Here is a 21,658-nt window from a genome sequence, read left to right as displayed (position 1 = left end):
CTGCTCCAGCGACGCCTTCCAAAGGGACCAGTGACCTCGACATCCTCTGAGGACTGCCCCTGCTTCGAAAAGACAAGAAACTCCCGAGGACAGCGGACCTGCTCCAAGAAAAGCTGCAACTTTGTTTCCAGCAGCTTTAAAGAACCCTGCAAGCTCCCCGCAAGAAGCGTGAGACTTGCAACACTGCACCCGGCGACCCCGACTCGGCTGGTGGCGATCCAACACCTCAGGAGGGACCCCAGGACTACTCTAAGACTGTGAGTACAAAAACCTGTCCCCCCTGAGCCCCCACAGCGCCGCCTGCAGAGGGAATCCCGAGGCTTCCCCTGACCGCGACTCTTTGAATCCTAAGTCCCGACGCCTGGGAGAGACCCTGCACCCGCAGCCCCCAGGACCTGAAGGACCGGACTTTCACTGGAGAAGTGACCCCCAGGAGTCCCTCTCCCCTGCCCAAGTGGAGGTTTCCCCGAGGAACCCCCCCCTTGCCTGCCTGCAGCGCTGAAGAGATCCCTAGATCTCCCATTGACTTCCATTACAAACCCGACGCTTGTTTCTACACTGCACCCGGCCGCCCCCGCGCTGCTGAGGGTGAAATTTCTGTGTGGGCTTGTGTCCCCCCCGGTGCCCTACAAAACCCCCCTGGTCTGCCCTCCGAAGACGCAGGTACTTACCTGCAAGCAGACCGGAACCGGGGCACCCCCTTCTCTCCATTCTAGCCTATGTGTTTTGGGCACCACTTTGAACTCTGCACCTGACCGGCCCTGAGCTGCTGGTGTGGTGACTTTGGGGTTGCTCTGAACCCCCAACGGTGGGCTACCTTGGACCAAGAACTAAGCCCTGTAAGTGTCTTACTTACCTGGTTAACCTAACAAATACTTACCTCCCCTAGGAACTGTGAAAATTGCATTAAGTGTCCACTTTTAAAACAGCTATTTGTGAATAACTTGAAAAGTATACATGCAATTTTGATGATTTGAAGTTCCTAAAGTACTTACCTGCAATACCTTTCGAATGAGATATTACATGTAGAATTTGAACCTGTGGTTCTTAAAATAAACTAAGAAAAGATATTTTTCTATATAAAAACCTATTGGCTGGATTTGTCTCTGAGTGTGTGTACCTCATTTATTGTCTATGTGTATGTACAACAAATGCTTAACACTACTCCTTGGATAAGCCTACTGCTCGACCACACTACCACAAAATAGAGCATTAGTATTATCTATTTTTACCACTATTTTACCTCTAAGGGGAACCCTTGGACTCTGTGCATGCTATTCCTTACTTTGAAATAGCACATACAGAGCCAACTTCCTACAATGAGGTACACACACTCAGAGACAAATCCAGCCAATAGGTTTTGTTATAGAAAAATATATTTTCTTAGTTTATTTTAAGAACCCCAGGTTCAAATTTAACATGTAATATCTTGTTTGAAAGGTATTGCAGGTAAGTACATTAGGAACTTTGAATCATTTCAATTGCATGTATACTTTTCAAGTTATTCACAAATAGCTATTTTAAAAGTGGACACTTAGTGCAATTTTCACAGTTCCTGGGGGAGGTAAGTTTTTGTTAGGTTTACCAGGTAAGTACGACACTTACAGGGTTCAGTTCTTGGTCCAAGGTAGCCCACCATTGGGGGTTCAGAGCAACCCCAAAGTTACCACACCAGCAGCTCAGGGCCGGTCAGGTGCAGAGTTCAAAGTGGTGCCCAAAACGCATAGGCTAGAATGGAGAGAAGGGGGTGCCCCGGTTCCGGTCTGCTTGCAGGTAAGTACCCGCGTCTTCGGAGGGCAGACCAGGGGGGTTTTGTAGGGCACCGGGGGGGACACAAGCCCACACAGAAATTTCACCCTCAGCAGCGCGGAGGCGGCCGGGTGCAGTGTAGGAACAAGCGTCGGGTTTGCAATGTTAGTCTATGAAAGATCAACGGATCTCTTCAGCGCTGCAGGCAGGCAAGGGGGGGCTTCCTCGGGGAAACCTCCACTTGGGCAAGGGAGAGGGACTCCTGGGGGTCACTTCTCCAGTGAAAGTCCGGTCCTTCAGGTCCTGGGGGCTGCGGGTGCAGGGTCTCTTCCAGGCGTCGGGACTTAGGTTTCAGAGAGTCGCGGTCAGGGGAAGCCTCGGGATTCCCTCTGCAGGCGGCGCTGTGGGGGCTCAGGGGGGACAGGTTTTGGTACTCACAGTCGTAGAGTAGTCCGGGGGTCCTCCCTGAGGTGTTGGTTCTCCACCAGCCGAGTCGGGGTCGCTGGGTGCAGTGTTGCAAGTCTCACGCTTCTTGCGGGGAGATTGCAGGGTCTTTAAAGCTGCTCCTTGAAACAAAGTTGCAGTCTTTTTGGAGCAGGTCCGCTGTCCTCGGGAGTTTCTTGTCCTTTTCGAAGCAGGGCAGTCCTCAGAGGATTCAGAGGTCGCTGGTCCCTTGGAAGGCGTCGCTGGAGCAGACTTCTTTGGAAGGCAGGAGACAGGCCGGTGAGTTTCTGGAGCCAAGGCAGTTGTCTTCTGGTCTTCCTCTGCAGGGGTTTTCAGCTAGGCAGTCCTTCTTCTTGTAGTTTGCAGGAATCTCATTTTCTAGGGTTCAGGGTAGCCCTTAAATACTAAATTTAAGGGCGTGTTTAGGTCTGGGGGGTTAGTAGCCAATGGCTACTAGCCCTGAGGGTGGGTACACCCTCTTTGTGCCTCCTCCCAAGGGGAGGGGGTCACAATCCTAACCCTATTGGGGGAATCCTCCATCTGCAAGATGGAGGATTTCTAAAAGTTAGAGTCACTTCAGCTCGGGACACCTTAGGGGCTGTCCTGACTGGCCAGTGACTCCTCCTTGTTGCTTTCTTTGTTCCCTCCAGCCTTGCCGCCAAAAGTGGGGGCCGTGGCCGGAGGGGGCGGGCAACTCCACTAAGCTGGAGTGCCCTGCTGGGCTGTGACAAAGGGGTGAGCCTTTGAGGCTCACCGCCAGGTGTCACAGTTCCTGCCTGGGGGAGGTGTTAGCATCTCCACCCAGTGCAGGCTTTGTTACTGGCCTCAGAGTGACAAAGGCACTCTCCCCATGGGGCCAGCAACATGTCTCTAGTGTGGCAGGCTGCTGGAACTAGTCAGCCTACACAGACAGTCGGTTAAGTTTCAGGGGGCACCTCTAAGGTGCCCTCTGGGGTGTATTTTGCAATAAAATGTACACTGGCATCAGTGTGCATTTATTGTGCTGAGAAGTTTGATACCAAACTTCCCAGTTTTCAGTGTAGCCATTATGGTGCTGTGGAGTTCGTGTTTGACAAACTCCCAGACCATATACTCTTATGGCTACCCTGCACTTACAATGTCTAAGGTTTTGTTTAGACACTGTAGGGGTACCATGCTCATGCACTGGTACCCTCACCTATGGTATAGTGCACCCTGCCTTAGGGCTGTAAGGCCTGCTAGAGGGGTGACTGACCTATACTTGCATAGGCAGTGAGAGGCTGGCATGGCACCCTGAGGGGAGTGCCATGTCGACTTACTCATTTTGTTCTCACTAGCACACACAGGCTTGTAAGCAGTGTGTCTGTGCTGAGTGAGGGGTCTCTAGGGTGGCATAGTACATGCTGCAGCCCTTAGAGACCTTCCCTGGCATCAGGGCCCTTGGTACCAGAGGTACCAGTTACAAGGGACTTATCTGGATGCCAGGGTGGGCCAATTGAGGAAACAATGGTACATTTTAGGTGAAAGAACACTGGTGCTGGGGCCTGGTTAGCAGGGTCCCAGCACACTTCTCAGTCAAGTCAGCATCAGTATCAGGCAAAAAGTGGGGGGTAACTGCAACAGGGAGCCATTTCTTTACACAAGCCCCCCCCAGCCCACAGGCCAGGAGACTCAGCCAAAGCTGGGAGAGTCTTCCTAGTCTGTCAGGCGAGGAAGAGTAGAGGAAATAGGCTGGTTTGTTGCAGGGCCTACTCTGCCTTACATCCTCCTGTTCAGGTCATTCCCTCTGGGGAACTGACCCACTTCCACAGTGATAGGACCTAGTCTGAACTGCCTCTTGTCTGTGCTTTTTATGTCTTCCCCCATTCTCTCTATTTTGGGGTTAGAGGTATCCACCTCTGCTAATCTTATCTTAGCCAGGGTCACCCCTAGCTTACCCAAAGAGGTTACTCAGAGCTGGAGTAACCCCACCATGACCAACAGGGTCAGGGGGCCTAACTTGCTATTTGGCATGGGGTCTGACCACCATGCCAAGGATAGTGCAGCCATAAAGGCTAACACCCAGCAGAGGCCACTGACAGCTGTCAGTGCCCAGAACCACACCTTTAGCTCTTCACCTACAAGGGAAGGGGCTAAGTTACAGGCTTCTTTGGGTTCAGGGTGCCTGTCTGCTGTATTAGAGTGGGGGGTTACCACATCTTGTAGTAAACACCCTTCTTCCACTCTTTCTTCTGTTAGCTGAGGAGGCACCCACTCAGACTTAACAGTTGCCTGACTAGCCAGGACTTCTTGTGGGTCAGGTTGGACTTTATCAGAGCCACTTTTGGAGTTCTCCTCTACTGGAGCAGAATCTCCTTGGCTTGCTGGAACCTTGGCTAAAGGTTGTCCACCTTTCCTACTCTGTTTCCTTTTCTTTTTCTTCTGGGGCCTACTGGCATTTACTGCAGAGGCAGGCACTCCAGAATCCTTGGGAGAGGACTGGCCCTGGACCAGTTCTCCTCTTAGGCTCTGACTAACCTCAGGGTAGTCATTTCCAAGGAGACAATCAAGGGGGAGGTCTGTACTGACTACCACCCTTCTCCAGCTAAAAGTTCCACCCACTTCTATGGGCACAAGAGCCACAGGCCTATTAGTGACCCTGTCTGGGCTAACTCTTACTCTGGCCATCTCACCTGGGATGTACTGGTTGGAGAGCACCAGCCTGTCATGCACAATAGTGTGACTGGCACAAGTGTCTCTCAGGGCAGTGGCTGGGATTCCATTCACCTGTAGGTGGTGGAAGTGTCTACTTCCCTCTGGAATCTCCAACTCACCTGTTGGGCCCTTTTTCCAGTTGAAGGCTATGAAGACCTCCTCATCTGAGGAGTCATCCCCAATGGCTACACTGGTCACCCCTGGGATTTTGCTAGGGGGTTTGTTTTTGGGACAAGAAGTGTCCTTGGTGTGGTGCCCTGTCTGTTTACAGTTATGGCACCATGCCTTAGTGGCATCCCAGCTCTTACCCTGGTACCCACCTTTGTTTTGGGTTGTGTCTCTGGGCCCACCCACCTGGTCTGGTTTTTGGGGGCCTACAGGGGACTCTTTTTCTTGGTTTCTAGTGTCACCCACTTTCTCCTGGGGAGGCTTTGTAACCCCTTTCTTTTGGTCACCCCCAGTGGAAGTTTTGGTTACCCTAGTCTTGACCCAGTGGTCTGCCTTCTTTCCCAATTCTTGGGGAGAAATTGGACCTAGGTCTACCAGATACTGATGCAACTTTTCATTGAAGCAGTTACTTAAAATGTGTTCTTTCATAAACAAATTATAAAGCCCAACATAGTCATACACTTCATTTCCAGTTACCCAACCATCCAGTGTTTTCACTGAGTAGTCAACATAATCAACCCAGGTCTGGCTCGAGGATTTTTGAGCCCCCCTGAATCTAATTCTATACTCCTCAGTGGAGAATCCAAAGCCCTCAATCAGGGAACCCTTCATGAGGTCATAAGATTCTGCATCTTTTTTAGAGAGTGTGAGGAGTCTATCCCTACACTTTCCTGTGAACATTTCCCAAAGGAGAGCACCCCAGTGAGATTTGTTCACTTTTCTGGTTACACAAGCCCTCTCAAAAGCTGTGAACCATTTGGTGATGTCATCACCATTTTCATATTTTGTTACAATCCCTTTGGGGATTTTCAACATGTCAGGAGAATCTCTGACCCTATTTATGTTGCTGCCACCATTGATGGGTCCTAGGCCCATCTCTTGTCTTTCCCTTTCTATGGCTAGGATCGGTCTTTCCAAAGCCAATCTTTTGGCCATCTTGGCTAACTGGATGTCCTCTTCACTGGAGTTATCCAAAGTGATTTCAGAGAGGTTGGTCCCTCCTGTGAGGGAACCAGCATCTCTGACTATGATTTGTGGAGTCAGGGCTTGAGAGGCCCTGTCTTCCCTAGATAGGACTGGTAGGGGGGAATCACCCTCCAAGTCACTATCATCATCCTCTGAGTTGCCATCCTCAGAGGGGTTGGCCTTTTCAAACTCTGCCAACAGCTCCTGGTGCTGTAGTTTGGAAGGTCTGGGGCCCATTACTATTTTCTTTATTTTACAGAGTGACCTTAGCTCCCTCATCTTAAGATGGAGGTAAGGTGTGGTGTCGAGTTCCACCACATTCATCTCTGTACTAGACATTATGCTTCTAAAAGTTGGAATACTTTTTAAGAATCTAAAACTAGTTCTAGAATCTAATTCAAACTTTTACCAAACTTTTAAACTCTAAAAGGAAATGCTAACAGGGACTAACAAAAGGCCCTAGCAGGACTTTTAAGAATTTAGAAAAATTTCAAATTGCAAAAACAATTTCTAATGACAATTTTTGGAATTTGTCGTGTGATCAGGTATTGGCTGAGTAGTCCAGCAAATGCAAAGTCTTGTACCCCACCGCTGATCCACCAATGTAGGAAGTTGGCTCTGCATGTGCTATTTCAAAGTAAGGAATAGCATGCACAGAGTCCAAGGGTTCCCCTTAGAGGTAAAATAGTGGTAAAAATAGATAATACTAATGCTCTATTTTGTGGTAGTGTGGTCGAGCAGTAGGCTTATCCAAGGAGTAGTGTTAAGCATTTGTTGTACATACACATAGACAATAAATGAGGTACACACACTCGGAGACAAATCCAGCCAATAGGTTTTGTTATAGAAAAATATATTTTCTTAGTTTATTTTAAGAACCCCAGGTTCAAATTTAACATGTAATATCTTGTTTGAAAGGTATTGCAGGTAAGTACATTAGGAACTTTGAATCATTTCAATTGCATGTATACTTTTCAAGTTATTCACAAATAGCTATTTTAAAAGTGGACACTTAGTGCAATTTTCACAGTTCCTGGGGGAGGTAAGTTTTTGTTAGGTTTACCAGGTAAGTACGACACTTACAGGGTTCAGTTCTTGGTCCAAGGTAGCCCACCGTTGGGGGTTCAGAGCAACCCCAAAGTTACCACACCAGCAGCTCAGGGCCGGTCAGGTGCAGAGTTCAAAGTGGTGCCCAAAACGCATAGGCTAGAATGGAGAGAAGGGGGTGCCCCGGTTCCGGTCTGCTTGCAGGTAAGTACCCGTGTCTTCGGAGGGCAGACCAGGGGGGTTTTGTAGGGCACCGGGGGGGACACAAGCCCACACAGAAATTTCACCCTCAGCAGCGCGGGGGCGGCCGGGTGCAGTGTAGGAACAAGCGTCGGGTTTGCAATGTTAGTCTATGAGAGATCAACGGATCTCTTCAGCGCTGCAGGCAGGCAAGGGGGGGCTTCCTCGGGGAAACCTCCACTTGGGCAAGGGAGAGGGACTCCTGGGGGTCACTTCTCCAGTGAAAGTCCGGTCCTTCAGGTCCTGGGGGCTGCGGGTGCAGGGTCTCTTCCAGGCGTCGGGACTTAGGTTTCAGAGAGTCGCGGTCAGGGGAAGCCTCGGGATTCCCTCTGCAGGCGGCGCTGTGGGGGCTCAGGGGGGACAGGTTTTGGTACTCACAGTCGTAGAGTAGTCCGGGGGTCCTCCCTGAGGTGTTGGTTCTCCACCAGCCGAGTCGGGGTCGCCGGGTGCAGTGTTGCAAGTCTCACGCTTCTTGCGGGGAGATTGCAGGGTCTTTAAAGCTGCTCCTTGAAACAAAGTTGCAGTCTTTTTGGAGCAGGTCCGCTGTCCTCAGGAGTTTCTTGTCCTTTTCGAAGCAGGGCAGTCCTCAGAGGATTCAGAGGTCGCTGGTCCCTTGGAAGGCGTCGCTGGAGCAGAGTTCTTTGGAAGGCAGGAGACAGGCCGGTGAGTTTCTGGAGCCAAGGCAGTTGTCGTCTTCTGGTCTTCCTCTGCAGGGGTTTTCAGCTAGGCAGTCCTTCTTCTTGTAGTTTGCAGGAATCTCATTTTCTAGGGTTCAGGGTAGCCCTTAAATACTAAATTTAAGGGCGTGTTTAGGTCTGGGGGGTTAGTAGCCAATGGCTACTAGCCCCGAGGGTGGGTACACCCTCTTTGTGCCTCCTCCCAAGGGGAGGGGGTCACAATCCTAACCCTATTGGGGGAATCCTCCATCTGCAAGATGGAGGATTTCTAAAAGTCAGTCACCTCAGCTCAGGACACCTTAGGGGCTGTCCTGACTGGCCAGTGACTCCTCCTTGTTGCTTTCTTTGTTCCCTCCAGCTTTGCCGCCAAAAGTGGGGGCCGTGGCCGGAGGGGGCGGGCAACTCCACTAAGCTGGAGTGCCCTGCTGGGCTGTGACAAAGGGATGAGCCTTTGAGGCTCACCGCCAGGTGTCACAGTTCCTGCCTGGGGGAGGTGTTAGCATCTCCACCCAGTGCAGGCTTTGTTACTGGCCTCAGAGTGACAAAGGCACTCTCCCCATGGGGCCAGCAACATGTCTCTAGTGTGGCAGGCTGCTGGAACTAGTCAGCCTACACAGACAGTCGGTTAAGTTTCAGGGGGCACCTCTAAGGTGCCCTCTGGGGTGTATTTTGCAATAAAATGTACACTGGCATCAGTGTGCATTTATTGTGCTGAGAAGTTTGATACCAAACTTCCCAGTTTTCAGTGTAGCCATTATGGTGCTGTGGAGTTCGTGTTTGACAAACTCCCAGACCATATACTCTTATGGCTACCCTGCACTTACAATGTCTAAGGTTTTGTTTAGACACTGTAGGGGTACCATGCTCATGCACTGGTACCCTCACCTATGGTATAGTGCACCCTGCCTTAGGGCTGTAAGGCCTGCTAGAGGGGTGACTGACCTATACTTGCATAGGCAGTGAGAGGCTGGCATGGCACCCTGAGGGGAGTGCCATGTCGACTTACTCATTTTGTTCTCACTAGCACACACAGGCTTGTAAGCAGTGTGTCTGTGCTGAGTGAGGGGTCTCTAGGGTGGCATAGTACATGCTGCAGCCCTTAGAGACCTTCCCTGGCATCAGGGCCCTTGGTACCAGAGGTACCAGTTACAAGGGACTTATCTGGATGCCAGGGTGGGCCAATTGAGGAAACAATGGTACATTTTAGGTGAAAGAACACTGGTGCTGGGGCCTGGTTAGCAGGGTCCCAGCACACTTCTCAGTCAAGTCAGCATCAGTATCAGGCAAAAAGTGGGGGGTAACTGCAACAGGGAGCCATTTCTTTACAGTCGGTCACCTATTTTTCGGGTTAGGCCATGGCCTGCTGGCGGTGGCGTCCCCTGGGCTTTACTGGATTTTCCGTGAGTTTTGTGTATCGACGTCTTACTCACGGTTTTCGGCGTCTGTTCGGGATCGACCTCGTCCGAGTCCTCGATGGAGAAGGTTTCTTCTTCCTCCTCCAAGTGTTTTTGTCCTGTCGGCGCCGACGCCATTTGTAGTCTTCTCACTCTTCGGTCTCTTAAAGTCTTCCTCAACCGAAACGCTCGACGGGCTTCACAAGTATCTTCTTTGTGTTCTGGAGACAAACACAAGTTACAGACCAGATGCTGATCTGTATAAAGATACTTGTTGTGACATTTGGGGCAGAAGCGGAATAGGGTCCGTTCTATTAGCCTTGAAGACGCACGTGGTCGGGCCAACCAGGCCCCGCTGGGGAATCGAAAACCCCAAAGGGCCACCGGAGCTCTTCAAAATTCGGTGTCGATCTGATGTAACTAACCCGATACCGAACGCAAACAATACCGTCAAATTTTCCGAGATTCTAACTATCTTTCCGAACCAAAACGCAGAGCGAAAAAGGAACACGTCCGAACCCGATGGCGGAAAGAAAACAATCTAAGATGGAGTCGACGCCCATGCGCAATGGAGCCGAAAAGGGAGGAATCCCTCGGTCTCGTGACTCGAAAAAGACTTCTTCGAAGAAAAAGAACTTGTAACACTCCGAGCCCAACACTAGATGGCGGGATGTGCACAGCATGTGTATCTGCAGCTACACATGCCATCGAACATATGTGTGTGTGTGTGTGTGTGTGGAAAACGTGCCTTACCCAGTGTACATCTGTTCGTGGCATGTTGTGCTGCAGATTCACATGCTATGCATATCGATTTCGACACCTAGTGTTGGGCTCGGAGGGTTACAAGTTGTTATTCTTAGACGACGTCTTTTAGAGTCACGGGTTCGAATGACTCCTCCTCTCGGTTCCACTGCGCATGGTCATTGACTCCATTGTTAAATTGTTTTCCCGCAGATGGTGAAGGAAGAAGTGATAAAGTATAGAAGTGAAAAAAGAGATGTCCATGCAAATGTATATACATATGTACAAATGTGTAAACTTAAATGACTACAGGCTTCCGGGGAGGAGGGAGGTGCATGTGAATCTGCAGCACAACATATACACTGGGTGTAAGGAAATGCCTCCTTGGCATGGTTACCCCCTGACTTTTTGCCTTTGCTGATGCTATGTTTTGAATTGAAAGTGTGCTGAGGCCTGCTAACCAGGCCCCAGCACCAGTGTTCTTTCCCTAAACTGTACTTTTGATTCCACAATTGGCACACCCTGGCATCCAGATAAGTCCCTTGTAACTGGTACCCCTGGTACCAAGGGCCCTGATGCCAGGGAAGGTCTCTAAGGGCTGCAGCATGTCTTATGCCACCCTGGAGACCCCTCACTCAGCACAGACACACTGCTTACCAGCTTGTGTGTGCTAGTGAGAACAAAATGAGTAAGTCGACATGGCACTCCCCTCAGGGTGCCATGCCAGCCTCTCACTGCCTATGCAGTATAGGTAAGACACCCCTCTAGCAGGCCTTACATCCCTAAGGCAGGGTGCACTATACCATAGGTGAGGGCACCAGTGCATGAGCACTGTGCCCCTACAGTGTCTAAGCAAAATCTTAGACATTGTAAGTGCAGGGTAGCCATAAGAGTATATGGTCTGGGAGTCTGTTTTACACGAACTCCACAGCACCATAATGGCTACACTGAAAAGTGGGAAGTTTGGCATCAAACTTCTCAGCACAATAAATGCACACTGATGCCAGTGTACATTTTATTGTAAAATACACCAGAGGGCACCTTAGAGGTGCCCCCTGAAACTTAACCGACTATCTGTGTAGGCTGACTGGTTCCAGCAGTCTGCCACACTAGAGACATGTTGCTGGCCCCATAGGGAGAGTGCCTTTGTCACTCTGAGGCCAGTAACAAAGCCTGCACTGGGTGGAGATGCTAACACCTCCCCCAGGCAGGAGCTGTAACACCTGGCGGTGAGCCTCAAAGGCTCACCCCTTTGTCACAGCACCGCAGGACACTCCAGCTTAGTGGAGTTGCCCGCCCCCTCCGGCCACGGCCCCCACTTTTGGCGGCAAGGCTGGAGGAAACAAAGAAAACAACAAGGAGGAGTCACTGGCCAGTCAGGACAGCCCCTAAGGTGTCCTGAGCTGAGGTGACTAACTTTTAGAAATCCTCCATCTTGCAGATGGAGGATTCCCCCAATAGGATTAGGGATGTGACCCCCTCCCCTTGGGAGGAGGCACAAAGAGGGTGTACCCACCCTCAGGGCTAGTAGCCATTGGCTACTAACCCCCCAGACCTAAACACGCCCTTAAATTTAGTATTTAAGGGCTTCCCTGAACCTAGAAAAACAGATTCCTGCAACTAACAAGAAGAAGGACTGCTGAGCTGAAAAACCCCTGCAGAGGAAGAACAGAAGACACCAACTGCCTTGGCCCCAGACTTACCGGCCTGTCTCCTGCCTTCCAAAGAAACCTGCTCCAGCGATGCTTTCCAAGGGACCAGCGACCTCTGAATCCTCTGAGGACTGCCTTGCTTCGAAAAAGACAAGAAACTCCCGAGGACAGCGGCACTGCTCCAAAAGAACTGCAACTTTGTTACAAGGAGCAGATTTAAAGACCCCTGCAACTCCCCGCAAGAAGCGTGAGACTTGCAACACTGCACCCGGCGACCCCGACTCGACTGGTGGAGAACAAGCAACTCAGGGAGGACCCTCCGGCGACTCTACGACTGTGAGTAACCAAAGTTGTCCCCCCTGAGCCCCCACAGCGACGCCTGCAGAGGGAATCCCCAGGCTCCCCCTGACCGCGACTGTCTGAACTCCATTTCCCGACGGCTGGAAAAGACGCTGCACCCGCAGCCCCCAGCACCTGAAGGATCGGAACTTCTGTGCAGGAGTGACCCCCAGGAGGCCCTCTCCCTTGCCCAGGTGGTGGCTACCCCGAGGAGCCCCCCCCTTGCCTGCATCGCTGAAGAGACCCCTTGGTCTCCCATTGACTCCCATTGGAAACCCGACGCCAGTTTACACACTGCACCCGGCCGCCCCCGCGCTGCTGAGGGTGTAAGATGGAGGATTCCTAAAAGTCAGAGTCACTTCAGCTCAGGTTGCCTTAGGGGCTGTCCTGACTGGTCAGTGACTCCTCCTTGTTTTTCTCATTATCTCCTCCGGCTTGGCCGCCAAAAGTGGGCCCGTGGCCGGAGGGGGCGGGCAACTCCACTAGCTGGAATGCCCTGTGGTGCTGTAACAAAGGGGGTGAGCCTTTGAGGCTCACCGCCAGGTGTTACAGCTCCTGCAAGGGGGAGGCGATAAGCATCTCCACCCAGTGCAGGCTTTGTTACTAGCCACAGAGTGACCAAGGCACTCTCCCCATGTGGCCAGCAACATGTCTCGAGCGTGGCAGGCTGGTAAAACCAGTCAGCCTACACGGGTAGTTGGTTAAGGTTTCAGGGGGCACCTCTAAGGTGCCCTCTGGGGTGTATTTTACAATAAAATGTACACTGGCATCAGTGTGCATTTATTGTACTGAGAGGTTTGATACCAAACTTCCCAGCTTTCAGTGTAGCCATTATGGTGCTGTGGAGTTCGTGTTTGACAGACTCCCAGACCATATACTCTTATGGCTACCCTGCACTTACAATGTCTAAGGTTTGGCTTAGACACTGTAGGGGCACAGTGGTCATGCACTGGTGCCCTCACCTATGGTATAGTGCACCCTGCCTTAGGGCTGTAAGGCCTGCTAGAGGGGCGACTTATCTATACTGCATAGGCAGTGTGAGGTTGGCATGGCACCCGGAGGGGAGTGCCATGTCGACTTACTCGTTTTGTCCTCACCAGCACACCCAAGCTGGCAAGCAGTGTGTCTGTGCTGAGTGAGGGGTCCCCAGGGTGGCATAAGATATGCTGCAGCCCTTAGAGACCTTCCCTGGCATCAGGGCCCTTGGTACCAGGGGAACCAGTTACAAGGGACTTACCTGGATGCCAGGGTGTGCCAATTGTGTAAACAAAAGTACAGGTTAGGGAAAGAACACTGGTGTTGGGGCCTGGTTAGCAGGCCTCAGCACACTTTCAAATCAAAACATAGCATCAGCAAAGGCAAAAAGTCAGGGGGTAACCATGCCAAGGAGGCATTTCGTTACACCCCTATACCTATGTGCTCCTATTGCAATCTACTGTAATTCTACACTGTTTGCATTCCTTTTCTTGCTATTACTTACCTAATTTTGGTTTGTGTACATATATCTTGTGTATATATCTTATCCTCATACTGAGGGTACTCACTAAGATACTTTTGGCATATTGTCATAAAAATAAAGTACCTTTATTTTTAGTAACTCTGGGTATTGTGTTTTCTTATGATATTGTGCATATGACACGAGTGGTATAGTAGGAGCTTTACATGTCGCCTAGTTCAGCCTAAGCTGCTTTGCCATAGCTACCTTCTATCAGCCTAAGTTGCTAGAAACACCTCTTCTACACTAATAAGGGATAACTGGACCTGGCACAAGGTGTAAGTACCTCTGGTACCTACTACAAGCCAGGCCAGACTCCTACAAATACGTTACACAACTATAACAGTAATTTGTTTCCCACTGAATTTGAGGTTTGTTTAATGTAGTTTAAGATTTTATTACCATTCCCAACTATAACGTCACTTAAACCTTTGTTTTTTTCCAGTGAATTTTAGGGTTTCTTGATCATTTTCATCCATCTCCCTAATTGAGCATACCTTTATGCAGACCTCAGCAAGCATTAAGTGTTGAAGCCTGCAGGGATTCACTGTACCACAGTTCCAACTGAAGTTCAAGCACGACCCACTGCACATCTTTTTTTGTTCATTTTATTTTATTTTGGCCCCTGTGGAGGGAGGGTTCCTCAGATTCCCCCTGCTGCATAAAACAGGGGTTTGGGTACACTATCCTCTTCCCTTGTATTTTTTTTCCACTAAGACAGGCCATGAAGGAGACCCAGAGTCCTAAAATGGCAGCTGCAAAATTTCTCTACATGTTTCAGCCAGCCAATCAGATTGTTCGGTCCCACAGGAATGAAGATGGTGACAGGAAAAAAAGCCCTCTTGGCCAATGAGAATGCTCCATTTACTTTTTAAAAACAATCTGCAATACCATGGGAGTGCCGCAGGACTCCAGCAGGACCAGCCATACAGATATCACTATAAATTAAATAGTAATCTGGAACTCTTTGCCCCAGTGATTCAGGATAGTAGGATACAAAACTAAGCGTGCTTGCCTCAGGCCCAGTATTTTAGTTTTTTCTTATTTCAGAACACTGAACAGAACTAGAGGCCTTTGACTTCCTTTAGGTTATAGGAATAACAGTTCAGTCTGAGGCGCTTGATCTAACAATTGCCCTTCACAATATAAACCACTTACAAGAGTTGCTGCCTTATAAATGGAGCACCACCTCCATAAAGTATCTCGGCCTACACCATACGCAATCGTCTCTCAGCTTGATTTAGTGAATTAATGACTCTAATGTGAAAAACAGTGGTGAGACTCCAACAGCGGCATAGCAAATATCATTCCTAGCTAGGATAGACCACTTCAGTAACCAGCACTGGCAAAGCCAACAGGCCTGGGCTTAATGTGATAACATAAGCTACATTAACAGAAAGACATGTTAAAGAGCCAGCAGGGGCTGTAGCTGTTAAGTAACACCTCATGCAGTTCAAAGAAAACACAGGAGTAGAGGTGGAAGATTACCCCAAAGAGTCAATAGCATCATGCGAAAGATGAAAACTGCCCTGGCCCGAGTCAAAATGGGACTGACACTCTCAATCCAAGGGCTTAAAGAGGATGCTGGAAGAAACCAAATAGTTCAAAGGGATGGACCTAAAGTTTACTCTATGCCCATTGTAACTGCTCTGTCAAAACCTTGCATCTAACAGGTTAAAACCTCAGACACTGAAGCCAAAATGAAATTACTTTTGGAGGTGGGAATCAAACTTCAGAAAGGCTGTATGTACCATTTGATGTTTAAGGAAACACAAGGAGGGGAGCTGTCATCACATTCTTTATGGCTTTCCACCAATCAAGAGACTTTGGGGAGAGAACACAGTTGACATTGCAGACAAACTATCAAGTTCCCTCCTTGGCCCCTGGAATCTTAATAGTCTGCAAGCCACAGATGGGGACCAAGTGGAAAAGTATCAGTGATCTGGTCTTTTATGATTTGCTGCTAAGCAATCCACTAGGTGCAAAAAGATCAATCCTTTCATGTTGCCACGAAAACTAAATGGCAACAGATCATGGTGGATTTTGGAAATGTACGATATATCTCGTGATAAAGTAATTAACAGTAATTATCTTCCTACTGTATGTCCAGTTAAAAACTGGACTCTTCTTTTGTTTTAAAGAAACAGTACCTCGTGGCAGATGTGATGCTCCAATGTGCAGTGGAGTCCCAGGTGCACCACTGCGAATGATTGACATCTGAACATTTGCTGCCATGATATGGTGCAAGTTACTCGGATGCCCCTAAATCAACAAAAACAAGCAGAGGTATTAAAAAATAAATAAATTTAAAAAAAAAACACACACTAAGGGAGATAAAAGGGAGGTCTACTTGCATACAAAGGAAGTAGAGCCGAATATCTCTGCCCATGAGAACATACGTTGATTTTATGAACAAAGACCAATCAGACAAAAGGAAACCTCATCTTATGCCAATGACAGAATACAAAGGGGATGAAATGGAGGTTGATCATTTAACTATCTGATACACATGGTTTTAAACATTTGTAAGATATAGTACACCATCATGGAAGTAATCTTTGGCTGCCAGAAATGGCACCAGTCACCTTACACTCTTAAGTAGGAACAAAGGATGAATTAATTTGTTTACTGCAGATTTACAGACAATGAAAAGATATTTAGATGGAGGTGGAAACCAGTAGTTCTGCGTGGTCTCTGTATTTCATAGAAGACAAAAAAAAAAAAAAAAAGACAAAACACTTGCCTGCTGGCCACTGATGGTTGCTACAGGAATGGCAGAAGCCTGTGGGAGGTTCCCTTCCATGGTCACTGTCACCTGCCCTGGTACCTTGGATAAAGAAGAGAGGGAAGAGGGTGGAGCCGGAGCAATTGGGCGACTGGGCATGGAGGACTTCAGTGAGGTCTGGATGCACCACAAGGAGAAACACAATTAGAAAGAATGCATAAGTTAAGCTACAATGATAGCAAACAATCAATCACAAGAGGTTACTAGCTTTACCATCCTCAGGCATTCAAACTAATAGCTTATAAATCAAGAGATCTTTCATGGCTCGACCCTAGAATAACATAACATCACATGCCACCACTTATCTCTCCCTGCACCACAGTAGCTAACTATTTTACTACCTACCACACAAAGGAACAGTCTAAGCATAGAAAAGTGCCACTTATCTAACAGATTTTCAAATTCACTGTATATTGTAATCTTGTAATGCCCCCACTTACATACTTATCTACTGCTCCCAGTTCTGCCATGCTGGGAGCCCAAATTATGTTAAGGTGAGCCAAAAATTCAAAAACAACAAATGACTGCTATCAAAAATGCTGATACACAATTCTAGGACACCACCAGAAGCCTACAAAATGATCCACTCCCACTCCTCACTATACAACAAGAATTTTACTTTGAGCTCTCTTTGGAGCCAGCACAACAAACTCTCCATTTAGTAGCCCTCTTCCATTTGTCACAATTAATCCCAACTATGTTCACATAAGTGGCAATTCTGCTTTGAGATACTGCATGCATGCCAATGTAGAAACATTGGTCAACTCTTCTCCAGTGTGCCACCAACGTATCTACATTCTGAAATAATGACCTGGAAAAATGGATATCTTAATTCACTGCAGAAAATAGCCAGTATTAGAGAGCAGGATGTTGAGTGAAAGTCTCATTCAAGACCACGTACCCTCATGTTTAATAAGATTTAAAATATCTTGGGATATGTTTATCATTCCCTTGCTGGCGGTTAGGCCTGCTTTCTCTTCCTAGCACACTTCTTGGCAGTATTTGAAATTGTTGATCATGATAGGTTACTGCACATTAAAGAGAACTACCTTTGCTTTCTTGGCCAGGTCTCGAGCTTGGTCACCTCTTAAATTGCTACCAAGTGGTGAAGATATCAAACTGGACACAGATGCCCTGCTGGGTCAGTCCTCTAAAGTTTCATCATAGCTCCGATCTCTTAATCTTTTACTGGTGACACCAATATTTGTTGCTAATGAGATCAGGTGTATTTATCAGTTTGTGGATGGCACAATTATGCATAAAAACGTATTCCATCAACTTGTACACAAGCACAATGTCATCCTTATACAAAAATGAACTACTGGATTCCTAACAACTTCGTGTAAACGAATCCTTCCAAAATCAAATTAGCCTCTTCTCCCAGACAGAGGAAAAGGTTTGACCAGAATTTGCTTGATGCTCTCGACAAGTGTTTTAGTACACTGCTTGCCAACTTTACCTCCTAGGTTTCCCTAATTCTACACCTATAAACAGAACTGCTTAGTCGGCTAGCTTTCATCGCGTCCACCTTAAAAAGTCCTAAAAATTCTGCTCACCCGACCAACTAAACACTTTTGCATGTGCACCAACCCTTTCCAATCAAGGATCTAGAAATGTCATATGAGCCGACATCCTGAAATGTTCTCTGGCTCCCATCAAGGTAGCTATTCACTCAGCTGTGCTTCTTTTTGCCTCTCCCAGAATATTCAACCATATCAGACACATCTGCTAAATGCTCTTCTGACACCCATCGAGTCAAGGATAAAATTCATAAACCAATGCTTCGCGTGCAAAGCCATTCACCTGAAGTGGATTTCTTTAGATGTCAGTCTTATTACCATCCCTGGAGTTTAAAGAGACCTAAAAACAACCAGACTTTCAATCTTTCAAAGCTCTCAAAGCTCTTTAACAAACTTCTCTGGAGCCACCTCATCTATTTGAAAACTCACTCTTCAAGCTGACATTGAAATAGCGCACACAGTCCTACTGACTTAGCCTCCAATACGTTTTCTAGAACTCTTCTCATCTAAATTCCTAAAGATATCTAGCGCAGCCCTATTAACTCAGTGGAGCGCTAATAATGAAAAATATACAAATAAAAGAGTTCCTCTAAGAGGAGATCCTCCCTACATTTAAAATATTCCTCAGTTCCTAAATGTTTCAAGGCATTGTTTCATGATTATCAATTATTATGATTATGATTTTGGAGAGGGTTCTCTCATTGGAATACTAGTATTAAGAGACAAATGTTTCAATGACCTGCCCTCAAGTTACCTTAAGAATCCCTTCAGAGAAAGACAGGGGCATGGCGGAGGTTAAATGGCCTTGCTGAGCTGTCACAGTGACGGAACCTCCTGGCTGCACCGGATGATGTGGAGCTAGCATCTGGACCTGAGGATAGGGTCGGACAACCACTGGCTCGTGTTTCTCATCCCGTGGTGTGAGACCGCTGCTTGAGCCTAGGTACTCTTTCAAAGCCCCTTCGGTATCTCGACTAGACTCATCGTTAACTGGAAAGCATGGCAAGCAACAAAATATTAGAAGAATATATATATATATAAAATGCAATATTAATAGAGAGCAAGGCAAAAAATAAGTTAGATAAAAATAATTTAGCAATACAAACTAAGCACTCTAAGCAAACCACACATGAAAGATCTAGGCAACCTCCACTTGCTATCAAAATACAGATGGTGATTAAGCTTACCTTTAAGTGCAAAAGAGAAGACTCACCACCCTGCTACTGGACAAAGACTTGCTGAGAATCAGCCTTCGTTCCCAAATGAGTCCCAGATCAAGTTTGAAATGTGGGCATCCTTCTTACCATACACATAGTCTAGACAAGATGTGTCCTCCACTACTGACAGACTGAAATGGGTTATGGATAACATGTTCCTCTGGAATGTGGTCATATACCCCCCACTGAGCTCAACCCTGCAAATGCAGATTTCAGAAAAGCAGAATTTCACAGCACTGTGGAATTTTGCCAGGCAGCACTGTGAAACAGTGGTGCAACTCAACTAACCCGTCAACCTCCAGGTCCTGAGCTCACCATCTAGAATGTCCAGTTGATATGCACTAGGCATTCGCCAAACACTGCTCAGCTCAAATCTTTATTAATGGAATTCCACAGAGCAATACTGAACATACAAACATTTAAAAATGTAAAGTCTTCAGAAAGTCTAAAACAAACATTATCCATACCTTGAAAAAGCAGTAAATAACCACATCTCCTACAGAACTTCTTACGGTTGACAAACATCAGCATTAGAAATCTTTAATTGTGCAAAACTGGACAAAATTACAAGTCATGTAAATTATCCTAAAGAGTGCAGTGAAATAGGCTACAACTTGACCTCTTAATCAGGATTCCATTTATATTCACAAATTCGTAGCCCCCCCCCCCACACAACTCTAACATTAAAAAAAAAATTAAAAAAAAAAAAACAACTAACTTCAGAATTCAGTTGAACCTTAAGCAGTGCTTAATGTGAACCAGTGGTTGCCGGTGGGGGCAACAAGCACTCATGTTTGAGGACCAGCATTTATTTTTCTGTATAAGACATTTGTGAGGGCAAGAAGGTGAGAACAACACAAAATGGTAAGATGGAGGAAGAGCAAGACGGGATAACTGTCACAAAAGGAGAAAGCAGGAACCAGCAAGGGCGGGACAAATGGGCAGGGAGTGTCTGGTAGTGAATTAAATAACCATGAGGTTGATTTAGCATTATACAGTCTTAGTATTCGGCGCGCCAACATTCAATTGTACTGACCTTAAGGTAAAATTGCATGCAACCCAATATGTTAGAATGACACATAGGAATCATCATTTGGGTCTTTGAACAACATGCAAAGTAGCATTCTCAAAAAAGAAGTCTTACAATGTTTCAATAACAATTTGAACCAACTGTCATTTTACTTCACTTTCATTTAGTTTTATGGTACAGTCCAACCACAGTATAAACTGTACATCTCATTAGAACATGCAGAACCAGAGACTCTTCATTACCTCCTGCAGTAACTCACCATACAACTAGAACCACCATCATCTTCATTACACACAGAGATAGGTGCAAAGGGCTTACTTCACCACACAAACCATCAATCAAAACATACCAGTAAATCTATGACCAAGCTAAGAATGGCTGAAAATGTAAAGAATCAGGATTTTGAAGTGACCAATTCAGATTTAAGGCCTCAAACCCTTTGTGTGGTGTCTAATAAGAACTCTGCATAAATACATATTCTCAAACATCACCAGGTTTAATCAGTTTTGCGAGAAGAGGGACAGAATTCCTTCAACAAAAAAGGTGTACTTCAAATTAATGCTGTCACAGCGGGGTGCATATGCTACTGAATCACGGGATGCACTTGTTTGCCACACAAGGCTACAGAATGCTGGCTCATTTTTTGTAATATGGCAAAGCAAAAATTGTGTGCATTTGTCACATTCGGTTAGGTTTATCAGCTGTTCAGACTTGATGAGGGCTAGTTATGTTAATAGCATGTACGTCTATTTTTCACACCACTGTAGATTCATCAACTTTACTACTGGACGTACATAATCTCTATAGTGGTTTTATTACAATAATGTTAAATGCAGCAACATTGTTTCCACTCCTTTTAAGTTTCTACCCGACAATATACCATATACTACAGCTTCTACATGCAGGCACGTTCTCACCTATCAATACGTACTCAACTTCGGCATCAATTACAATATGTGGAATCTAGTTATATAAGTATGCACAACCATTTTTCTTCTCAGGTTCTTGAAGAAAATACTGAAGCTCCCCTTTTATGACACAAAATCATTGTTTTCTTTATTCATTTTGGTGTTTTGATGGTTTAATACTGCATTAACAACTGCATACCACGAGAGGATTGACAGGCTCAGTCAACCTGCAGCCATTTTGCAAGCCAGTGTTATAGCAATGTGTGAGTTTTCTCACTCAGACATGCATAGTCCTCATTTTCTGTCTTGGCACACCAAGGCGAGAATTCAGAATTAAGCTAGTTCAGGGTCCCAAATCTTCACTGCTGCATCTTTCCTCGAGGTATTTTTGCACTCTTATGAGAAAACCCTGCACCATTTAATACCATTACCTTAAGTTTCAATTTTTCACATTTATACTGCTTCAGCCATCTACATGAAGAAATAAGTATACAAGTTGGGAAATGTGGGGAGCAGTGAGGCACAGTTTGGGCTCTCTGGGTTGAGATACAGCCTTTTGTCTATTTTTATATAATAAGTCTGCTTCAGATTTCAAGTAGGCTTTGAGTTTTTT

At 46.9% G+C, this 21,658-nt stretch overlaps 1 protein-coding gene across 4 annotated transcripts in view; it reads right to left on the bottom strand.

Moving 5' to 3' along the window:
* Positions 1-21,658, bottom strand: part of SAP130 (Sin3A associated protein 130) — a 1,096,728-nt gene that overhangs the window by 1,007,531 nt on the left and 67,539 nt on the right. For all 4 annotated transcript variants that reach the window (XM_069213674.1, XM_069213675.1, XM_069213676.1 and 1 more), the window contains exons 3-5: positions 18,645-18,880; positions 16,329-16,487; positions 15,736-15,847 (exon numbers count right to left, since the gene is read on the bottom strand). In XM_069213674.1, the coding sequence (XP_069069775.1) occupies positions 15,736-15,847; positions 16,329-16,487; positions 18,645-18,880 (507 nt within the window). The remainder of the gene's footprint in view (positions 1-15,735; positions 15,848-16,328; positions 16,488-18,644; positions 18,881-21,658) is intronic.

The sequence above is a fragment of the Pleurodeles waltl genome, chromosome 11 (genome assembly GCF_031143425.1).
Source record: "Pleurodeles waltl isolate 20211129_DDA chromosome 11, aPleWal1.hap1.20221129, whole genome shotgun sequence".
Classification (NCBI taxonomy): domain Eukaryota; kingdom Metazoa; phylum Chordata; class Amphibia; order Caudata; family Salamandridae; genus Pleurodeles; species Pleurodeles waltl.
Note: the sequence above shows the minus strand (reverse complement) of the source record. Positions and strands in the feature narration are given on the sequence as shown.